This window comes from Myotis lucifugus, unplaced genomic scaffold (genome assembly GCF_000147115.1).
Source record: "Myotis lucifugus unplaced genomic scaffold, Myoluc2.0 scaffold_130, whole genome shotgun sequence".
Lineage (NCBI taxonomy): Eukaryota > Metazoa > Chordata > Mammalia > Chiroptera > Vespertilionidae > Myotis > Myotis lucifugus.
The window spans coordinates 2,715,724-2,726,532 of record NW_005871178.1 but is presented as its reverse complement, the minus strand read 5'-3'; the positions used below and the strand labels follow the sequence as shown (position 1 = coordinate 2,726,532).

At 45.1% G+C, this 10,809-nt stretch overlaps 1 protein-coding gene across 1 annotated transcript in view; it reads right to left on the bottom strand.

The window, feature by feature from the left end:
• Positions 1-2,627: 2,627 nt before the first annotated feature.
• The window catches only part of SLC1A1 (solute carrier family 1 member 1), a 63,484-nt gene continuing 55,302 nt past the window's right edge, over positions 2,628-10,809 (bottom strand). The window contains exons 4-7 of the mRNA XM_023758440.1: positions 9,006-9,160; positions 7,876-8,083; positions 5,258-5,518; positions 2,628-3,038 (exon numbers count right to left, since the gene is read on the bottom strand). Of these exons, the coding sequence (XP_023614208.1) occupies positions 5,272-5,518; positions 7,876-8,083; positions 9,006-9,160 (610 nt within the window). The 3' untranslated portion in view covers positions 2,628-3,038; positions 5,258-5,271. The remainder of the gene's footprint in view (positions 3,039-5,257; positions 5,519-7,875; positions 8,084-9,005; positions 9,161-10,809) is intronic.

The window sequence follows — 10,809 nt, the reverse complement described above, 5'->3', positions numbered from 1 at the left end:
TTCCCCCTTGGCAACCGGACCTTTGACTCTGAAACACCCAGGTGATAAAACTCCTCAAATGCCCTGAAGTGAGGGATGAGAATGAGACATCCTCATAATCTTGCTGATAGAACAGCAGGTACCGGATTCTATGGTCTGAAAATGGTGTGTGTGTGCTGGGATCCAGACACTACTCTTCAGGAGTTTGGTTGATTCTGTATATTAGTTTCTAGTGTCTCTGTGTAATATCCTGGTTCTGCTCTCATGAGGACAGTTTTCTAGCTTCAGGCTGGTGAGGACTTCTGGAAACCAAACTTCTCTAGAAGAGGCTACAGCTTTCCTTTTTCCTTTTCTTCAACAGAATAACAAAAGGGGCGTTGATTTTATCTTGGCTTTGGGGGTTTATGAATAACTGTTCTGAATTTTGGAGTATCTTAAAATTGGCACACCAAGTGAGGCTTTGTAGACAAGTGTCTCGGTGATCCCGGAGGGACCACCACCAGATCACACGTGGCACTGGTTTTTCCCGGCGAGGAGAAATGGACCGGTCAGCAGTTGTGAGATGGATCTGAATGCTTTCTTAGGACTTTTGGGGTGTTATTTAGCCTGGGCCACTGAGAAATGTCCCCAGTCATCTCCATTCATGATCAATAACTTCATACACTTAATGTACAGTCATCTAATTCGATCCATGTGGATCAATCTGTATTGTTCCCAAAGCTAATTAAACAAGGCTTACTTCTTGTTTATATTATACGGCTTTTACTTAAAAAGTTAAGATTGCAGGGGGGAGAGGCACATTTCCTACCACAGAGGGTATTTTAAAAACCTCACGTGGGGCCCAGGGCCAAGTCTCAGCATGGGGAGAACAGTCTCATGAGATAGCCAGGCCGACCTGGCAGAAGTGAACTTCCCGTCACAAATCTCAGGACTTAACAGAAAGAGTGCTATGTGAATGCACAGCCCCCCCTCACACAACCTGATCTCAAACCTCTCTGCCGCAGGCCACAGCCAAAAAATTGTGGATGCTTTTTGTTCAGTGCCCATGTGATACTTTACAGGAGAGAATATTCTAAGTCTTACACTATTTATATCAAAATGTCCGGTTTCCCCTTCATAGAATGGGATTTGTTAATATAATAAGTCTCACTAGGTTGGATGCACTATTTGCTTTAATAACTGAGACAGGTCTCAAAAACACTGACTAGTAACTAAAGTTGCATCTCTATGGGTTGCCCATGTAAATGGGGGTGAGAGTGTAGGGGTTTTGTGTGGTGTGGGGGGCACTAGCATTTATCAAACATGTGACAGGGTTTCTGCTAAATGAATTATACGCATTTTCTCATTTAACTTAAAGCAACCCCAAGGGTCAAGATTTATCACCATTTCACAGAAGATTAAACCAAGGCCTTAGATTACTGGCAAGGGTCACAAAATGGTTAAGAGACCAGCCACATGCCTACTCATGGGTCCCTTGCTGGGCAGCTAGAGAATACAGAATATTCTGTTGCATAGAACTTTCTAGAATTCTGCCAAGGCTCTGCATGACCATTTCTTCTTTCTGTACCAGGAGGGAAGATTCTTAAACACCTGCAAAGCCAACACTGTTGCTGGCCCACTGCCAACGAGAAGCCAAACACAGTTTCTTCATACTATTCTAAGAATGCTATGGTTTAAATAACAGGCCTTATACCCAGTGGGCTCACTAAGGTTTTGTGGGGAAAGAGTTATTTTCCAGCGCTAATAACACCTTTGCTCTGTTCATGAGTATACTTTGTGCAGATCAAAATCATATGGGGGTCCCTACCCAGGTTCACTAACTTTTCCAAACAGATCTCTCTGTAAGGAGTTGTGTTGTTGGGTATTTTATCCCACGTTGCCAAAAGAGAAGACTGTTCCGAATTAGTTTGACCAGGCAGTGATAAGCATTTTTATGAGACACACACTAAGTGGGGCAGAGAGAGTTGTCCGTTCCGTATTGTCTGTCACTAACTAGTGTGTCTGCTGGAGGAACCCCATCATGACCGAGGTTCCAGGCAGGACTGTGCCATTCCTTTAAAGAACTCTCTGAAGTCCAGCTGGTGGGCTCAGTGGTTGAGCATTGACCTATGAACCAGGAGGTGACGGTTCCGATTCCCAGTGAGGGCACGTGCCAGTGTGGGGTGTGTAGGAGGCAGCCAATCAATGATTCTCTTTCATCATTGATGTTTCTATTTCTCTCCCTCTCCCTTCTTCTCTGAAATCAATAAAAACATATTTTAGAAAAAAAAAAAAGAGCACTCTGAATACAACCATTCGTCGTTTGTAGGAACATTTCAGAGGTCAGGATCAGTCCTTCAGTGAAACCAAGTCACCATCAATATGGTGACTTTCCCCCATTACAGTAATTTCTAACCAAATTCTATTTTCCTTTTCATCTCCGTCATCAAGTATGGGCAAGCTGTTCGAAATGAAAATGAATTTCAACCTTTTAATCCCCACTGATTAACATGAAGAATTAGATTACTCCCCCTCAGCCCTGCTTTTTCATTCTTGGCTATACGGACAGTTTTGGAAATGACAATTTGTCTACAATCTGAATGAACTGACCACGTCTCCACCTTCCCACACCTAGCAGAGTGAGATAAAAGAACAGAGAAAGGCGGGGAAGAAAGAATGATGGAAATGTTTATTGAGACTGAAATGGAACATTGTTCTCTTTGATGAACTAACAGCACAGTGTGTTAAGAGGTCAGTTACAAACGGACTCCAAAATAAGGATGGCCCGCAGTTCATGAACAGCTCTGCAACTCTGGTGCCTCACATCGGAGAAACCTGCTAAGGGGGTAGAACCATTCAGCCCAAGATAAATTACCAACTCAACTGCATTATATTTAGATTGACTTTCTATAAACGATACCATTCTTTGCATTTAAAAACTCACATTGAATGACTGGTTCATATCTATGATGATTACTGGACAATTCAGTATCATGCTCCTGTAGACTTCAGGTGCAGGTGGTCAACACTGAGCATGTATTCACGTCTCCATGCTCTTTGGCACAATTTCTGGTTTCTTACTAGGTAAATAGGAAAGCACAGGCTTAAATTGGCTACTCAATACTGCAGAAGCACAAGTATTTTGGATCTCAGTGTAAATACAAAAGTCATGTTGAGCATTATTTACAAGATGTGAGCTGAAGCACAGGCTTTAATAAGCTATCTTCATAAATTAGCAGGAGAATGGCAAATGATGGATTTTAACGAGCAGGGCCAAGATCACTAGACTGCTAGTCGGTTAGAACAATCCTCTCTGGAGGAAGAGACAAGTGCCACACGAGTGAAGGGTTTTCCTGAACCACTGATCCCAAGGTCTCAGGTTGTGGGAGTTACTCCGCAAGAATCCAGGGTAGGGATAGTTCTTTTCTGGACAATGTGGCTTCAAACTATCAAATTCATATTGAAATACAAGTTATCTGGTAGCTTGCCACTGTTGCTTGGGCCCTGATGGGTACAAAAGGGCAAAGTACTATCATTTTTAAGAAGGTATTACTGACCTTGGAAGAATGAAGCCTTCCAGTTGGATAAAAACACATCCAGCCTTATATGAGTGACATCTTTGAACATAATCTCACATAGAGCTGATATGATTCCCTCCCAGCAGAATTTAGAAGGTGTAACGAATGTCTATGCCACATCAGAATATCACCATAACACATCTCTGCTTTGGGGCAGAAATGATCGAACAACATGATTTCTCAGTCTAGTGCTCCTGAGAGAGGAGTTCTGATAAGCCCCAGAGTAGGTCTGGATTAGAATCATAGTTAATATTCAAGTATTAGGAGAGCTCTTTATTTCACATCGACTGTTCCATTCTGATCTCTGTCTGGCAAATTATATGAAAATAATATATACATATCTATATATATAAAACCCTAATATGCAAATAGACGAAACGGAGGAAAACTGAACAACTGTTCGCTATGACGTGCGCTGACCACCAGGGGCGTGCGCAGAACATGGTGGGTGTCGGCCATGGCAGAATGGTGGAGCAGGTGAGCAGGGGCACCAGACCAAGGCGGAGCGCCGGTTGCTATCATCAGGGTGAGCCTCTGGTGGTTATTGAAAATTCTTTGCTCCCGTGCGCTGCAGTCCTGCCTGGTGCTCATACCCACTGCTGGTGATGGCCCTGCTCACACCCACTGACAGCACGCAGCAATTGGGGCTGGCACCAGCAGCAGGTGCCAGGGGACCGGCGCCATCAGTGGGTGCGAGGGGTAGCTGCTGGCCCCGATTGCCCTTGAGGGCTTCTTTCCCTGCTCCTGAGGGGTGATCTGGGCAGCAGCTGCCGCTCACACCTGCTCCTGGCACCAGCCCCAATTACTCCGTGGTGTCAGTGTGTGCAAGCAGGGCCGGCACGGTCAGCGCATAGGAGCGGCAGCGGCGGGAGTGGGGCTGCCTGCGGAGAGGGGACTGGGGGCCACGGTTGGAGGGGCTAGGCGGAGCCATGGAGGATGGGCCGAGACCCGCCCCTGTGCCCACCACAGCCTTGTGGCCCACAGTTCCTTTCAAGGTGCACGTATGTATGTATGTGTATGTATGTGTGCGTGTGTGTGTGTGTGTGTGTGTGTGTGTGTGTGTGTATATATAGTTCTACACTAAACACTGGGTTAGGTTAATAGTTACCAGTGTCCCAATACAGTACATTGAAAAAAGGATTTCCCTTCCCCCCAAACCTGACACTCATCTTAAAACTGTTATTGCAGAACTGTGCTGATCTGTTTTCTTTCAAAGCAGTTTCTTTGAAATTGGCTGGAGATGAGTTCAAAATGGACAGTTTGGCACATTAACTAGAGAAGAGGGATGGTTTGGATGCATTAAAATCTATAAAAAATGTGAGACGTCAAAGGAAATCCATGCCATAGAAAGCCTGAGTAAAAAAGTTGTAGTCACTGACAGAATAGTTTTTTAAAAACCCCAAACACTGGTCTGTGCGTGAGAAAGCAATTGCACTTTCACATCTGTTACCTAATTCCAACAGCTGCTATGTTATATACTTCTAAACTTCGTCTCTTGTAGAATTTTAAAACTCCAGATAATATAGCTTGCTTTTTCATCAATTTCCTTTTCTCTTACCCCACCCCCAAGTCCCAGAACATAGAGAGCAAAAGCTCTGAATCCAAATATAGAAAATAATTTGGAGGTCTGTGTATCAGGTCAAATGTACAATTGGCCATTAGTGTTCTTCTTTTCCTTAATGTTTGAATTTGCTAAGATGTCCTTCATCATTCCCAGTCACCTGAAGCCAGGGCTCTAGAACTGTGAGGTCTGGGTGAATGAGACGGTGTCAGATCTGTCGATGGCAAAGCCTCCGTTGACATAGGACTTCTTGGCGTCTGAGTCTTCATTATCGAGTGTTGTGGTTTCCACAGCAAAGGGGTTCGTGAAGTTGACGTCAGATGCAACACTCATCTGCTCCAGCTCCTTCTTAGACAGCTTCTCCACGATGCCCGTCCCAAAGGCGTCACCAAGGACGTTCACCATGGTCCTGAACCGGTCCCTGGGGAAGGGAGAGGGTGAGTCAGACAGGAGGCCCAGATTTCATTTCCCTGGCCATTGGAGAGAAGAAAGGACCTGAAGTGTTGAGTTACAAGTTAAGCAAATGCAGAAAGTGCTGTCCTCATGGCTGGCCGACGAGAGGCTCCTCTCCTCACAGGCCTGGAGCAGAAGTTGGTTCATAAAGGGACAGAATGAGCAACCCAGCTCCCCCAGGCCTGTGCTCCCAATAAGTCACAATGACTCCCCAAACTTCAGCATCAATTTACCTGAATTCCCTCTTTTCTTCCCAAAGAAATGGGACTAGTATTCACAGATTATTTTGGGACAGTCAAAATTCCATAAATCTTTCACCCCTAACCTCTGTTTTGTGAACATTTCTAGGCTCTCTTGGCTAAGCTGAGAGAACTTGGATGTTTTGTGGGTGGCACATAGTGTGTGTCCAAGTGTTCTTGTGTTTGTGTGTCCCTGGTGTACTTGTTTCTTTACCACACCAAGTCACTCCATGAATAAACCAGCAGGGATGCCACAGATCGCAGGGTCAGAAAACCAGGTTTGCCTGGGAATGTCTTTCTCTTTGAGGCACCCCCAGCTAGTCTTTACTCCCAGACAGCCTGGAGAAGAGGCTGAAGGCAGGAAGCTGTGTAGAAAGAGAAGGCATCCTGGTGAGAGGATGCTAGAGCACTGTTGGTAGCAACTATGTCTATGAATATTCTTATGAAAACTACACCTGCAGGACAGAAAAGGCCAACAGTGCTTACACATGTCCACTCTGGATGCCCTGCTGTTATACAGAACAAGGCTATGGGTTGAACTAGACCCTAGAATGGACCATGGATCAGACTAAACCTTTGACTTTTCTGGGATCTTAGAGTGAAGGTCATCAATTCCAGGAAGAACCAGGGAAAGGAGAGAAGTGCAAATCCACCAACACCATTAGAAAAATTGAAGCATTCGCCTCAATGGTTGGGTACCTTTGCAAGAAAGGTGCCACCTCAGTAGGGCTTTGTAGAACCAAGTAGCCACTAAGGGGAGCCCACATGGCACAGCTTCCCTGTGCAGGAGCTCTGCCTTTAGGGACATGACTGTATCTTCACACCCACATGGAATGTTTTCCTTTCCTCATTCTCAGCTGCCACTTGCAAACTGCATACCACTGAACTCCCCAGTAAGCCTGGCTGGCTCTGAGTGAAGGCTCACTAAGGAGCTACACTTACTCCTGATGGCCAGGGGACAGAGACCTCGATGCCAGAAGATCAACGCACAACGTGGGTATTAACCAAGGATAGAGGTGGAATCAGGCTTGTTCCAACTTTAACCTTCAGGGTCACAAAAGGCACGTTCTTAACCTTACCCTGAATATACCACAGATGCTCTGCTGTGTTCCTTAGCCGTGTGTGTGTGTGTGTGTGTGTGTGTGTGTGTAAGAGAGAGAGAGAGAGAGAGACAGAGAGAGAGAGAGAGAGAGAGAGAGAGAGAGAGAGAGAGAGAGAGAGAATTATTGGCTTGAATGGTCTAACTTATTCTAGTTATAACAATTAAGACTTGCCTTTTATTGAGCACATACTGCTTTCCAGACACCGTTTTAGATACTTCTCCCACATTAGCTCACTCAGTCCTTAGTAAGGGGTCCTCAAACTACGGCCCGCGGGCCACATGCGGCCCGCCGAAAACATTTGTTTTTTTACTTCAAAATAAGATATGTGCAGTGTGCATAGGAATTTGTTCATAGTTTTTTTTTAAACTATAGTCCGGCCCTCCAACGGTCTGAGGGACAGTGAACTGGCCCCCTGTTTAAAAAGTTTGAGGACCCCTGCAACCAACCCAATGAGATAGATGGAATTTCTTCCATCTTACAGATAATGCAACAGGACCTCAGAGAGGTTAAGGAACTTAAGGTCAAAAGCCAGTAAGACACTGATCAGGGATTCAAACCCAAGTCAGTCTTATTGCAAAGCCTTTGCTTGTGCCACTGCCCCTGATGGTCTGAAGCTGGGAAGATAGGCTGATTTGGAACCAGGTGGTCTGAACCTATGCTGCTGACCTAGGGCTGGGATGGGCCAGGGTGGCCTATGGGGTTTGGAATGTCTGTGGCCTTGCCTACCTTCTTCACTATATTATTTTGTGTTTATCTTGTCCAATGCCAGGCTCTTAACCTTGAGCATTTCCAGGTATAATGAGCTAGTAGAGATCATTGGCTTTTTAAAATCACTGCTTGAAGTTACGAGGAGTTAATTTTTAACCACATTATCAGATAGCCTGGTCAGAGGGAAATGAAAGCAGCAACAGATGGCTCATTAGGCAATCTGAAGAGAGAATGATGACAGACTGCATATTCTGCAGCATTTCATTCCAACTCACAGGAACCAGTCGACAGCGATGATCAGGGTGACATCCTCAGTGGGCAGGCCCACAGCACTCAGCACGATCACCATGGTCACCAGGCCAGCCTGGGGTACACCCGCAGCTCCGATGCTGGCAGCTGTGGCTGTGACACTGTAGCCAAAACACACCAGCACGAAAGGAGTTAGACACCCATTTCTTCCTTCAGGGCCCCTGGCCCGAAACAGTTAGTCCCAATGGCTGTTACTGCTGTGTCCCCAAATTGGCCAGTCAGAATCTGTTATCTGCTGAGCACCAGCTCTGCCTTATTAAAGGGCTGTGGGAGACTGAGGGGAGTATGATCTTTTAGGGCAGTGGTCAGCAAGCTGTGGCTCGCGAGCCACATGCGGCTCTTTGGCCCCCTGAGTGTGGCTCTTCCACAAAATACCACCGTGCGGGCACGCATGTACAGTGCGATTGAAACTTTGTGGCCCATGCGCAGAAGTCGGTATTTTGTGGAAGAGCCACACTCAAGGGGCCAAAGAGCTGCATGTGGCTCGCGAGCCTCAGTTTACCGAGCCGCAGTTTGCCGACCACTGTTCTGGGGGAAATAGGGCAAACTACTCTAATGCTAGGACTGCATGAGGCACACAACATGCAAGAGAGATATTTAAGAGGAAGGCAAGTGTTTACCAACTGGGATGGGTGACTATCTACCCATCCATCCTAAACAAATGACAAATGTCTCTCCACCTACTTCTGTCTACTCACCCATCAAGCATTTAATGAGAATCTAATATGTGCCAGGGATTTATGTTGCCTTGAAGGGTAGTAGAGGGAGAGTGGTATGGATAGATGGACAAGGGCATTTTAGGTGAAGCTAAAACCTCAAGTGTTTAAGGAGGTTTTATTCACTTTCTCAACATCATAAGACTCTTGACATCTCTGGCAGATGCCCTTTAGGGCACTGACTTGAGAAATAGCTGACTCCTGTCCAAGGTATAAGCGTTCATTCCTGACTGCTCCTTTTTGCCAGTGGATGCACTTTGTACAAAAGAAAGGTCTGGAATTCAGGAGAGGCAGCCATGTGAACTTTGCTAAGTATTTAAAAAGATCCCTCTCGGGCAGATAAAATGTGGCACATCCCTTTGGAATGTGCAGTTTTTCACCAGCAACTTCCTTAAATCTGGTCACTTTGGAGGAACAAGGGCTCCCCTCCGGTCCTGATCCCTTGATTTGAGTCAGCTTGAAGGGGACACCCACGACATTTTCTCGAGACGTGTCCTTACTCTGGGCCAAAGCCTGAATTGCCTCCAGGATGTCGCTGAGTTGAAAGGTAAAGATGCAGAAACTGCCTATTTAGACTAGAAGAATCCCCAATTCTAGCCACAAATCCATATTATTGTGAGTTCATAAAGCCTCAGAGTTCTTACAAAGCTGATTCCAGTGCCCATTCATCTGCCCAGTGTGGGTCACAGGTGGTGTTTGAGGGTATGGTTAAACTCAGGCCAGAGTTCTTAGACAAGTAAGTTTTTTCTTAGTGGCTATGGCCACCCAATTTCTAGTAAGTTAGAGATTTCTGGGGATGTCCCAATTCCTCTAAAAGTTCCAGGCCTGCACAACCCTTTGGATCTGTTCTGACTTAAGTATTCTTTGTTAAATCCAACTTTATTTCAATGCTGGTTGAAAAAATTTAAACTGACCGCAATGATGGGTTTTCTTTGTCAGAAGTAGTAGGTACCCATGTCCACTGCTCCTTCTTGGGACCCCCAACACATCACTGTTAACCATGGGGTCACCATAGCCTGAGGCTGGGCTTGAGATTCAAAATCCATTTAGTTAAAACTCTGCTCTTTGACCTTGACCTTACTATACTGGACTTCAGCTATCTAACTGGCTTTCGTCTGAAGTATAAATCTTCAGATAGGCGGGAAAAATTTTACTAACAGCCTGTCCTTAGGCAAGTTACTTCTCTGAATCTGTTTGTCACCTATAAGATGGAACTAATGTGTTTACTTTGTAGTGCTGCTGTGCAGATTCAATGAGGTAACACATTTAAGGCACCCAGCACAGCACCTGGATTTAGTAGATTCTTAAAAACTGATGCCACTTCTGCTACGTCAGCAGCTGCTGCTATTGCTTCTACCACCACTGCTGCTAGTATTATTACTACCACTACAAAAACTATCACCGCTACTTTTTCCTCCAAGCTCTTTCTGGGCCCCAAATTCTATAATTACCTTTCATTATAAGAAGATGTATCCTACTTTTAATCAGTTATAACCTTTGATAAATGAATGTTATGAGAAAACCATAACAGGGTGTGTTTTGGGTAGATGGTGCTTACATTTTTTTGATGTCCAGTCCAAAATGGCCAGAGAAAGAGATAAACTATAGGTCCCCAAATCTTTTTAGCCACAGGAGCCACAACTGTAACTTGTCAGGTTTAACATTTATTATTTCATTCTCTCCCAGGTAGAGCCAGAGAGGATTCTTTATTTTAAGTCAATGATTACCCTGGCCAGGCAGCTGTCATTGGCTCTGGGCCAGTATTAGCAGCCAAGTCTGATATAAGAATACCCCAGAGCAGGGAGAGAGATTTTTATGTGAATTGAGTATGTAGCCTCAAGGCCCAAAGTTTATTCCTCTAGCAGTTTTTGTTTGTTTGTTTGTTTTTAAAGGTTACAAAGATCCAGGAAACTTATGACTGAGGCAGGGAGGGAATTCATCACAAAGTGGCAAAGACCCAAAAGAACTGGCATCTCTTACAACCACTCCTTAGAAACCAGTTCAGTGCAGACGGGGTCCCACAGCCCAAGGTGAGGGAGGTGGGGAAAGGCACTGGGGAGGCTAAAAGTAACAACTGCTGGAACCACTGTGGCTGTGGATCAAGATTTCAATTTTAACCTACTTGTTGCTGTTCAAACTACAGGACTTTATTCAAGCTCTTTCTGATGGAAAACATTTAAACTG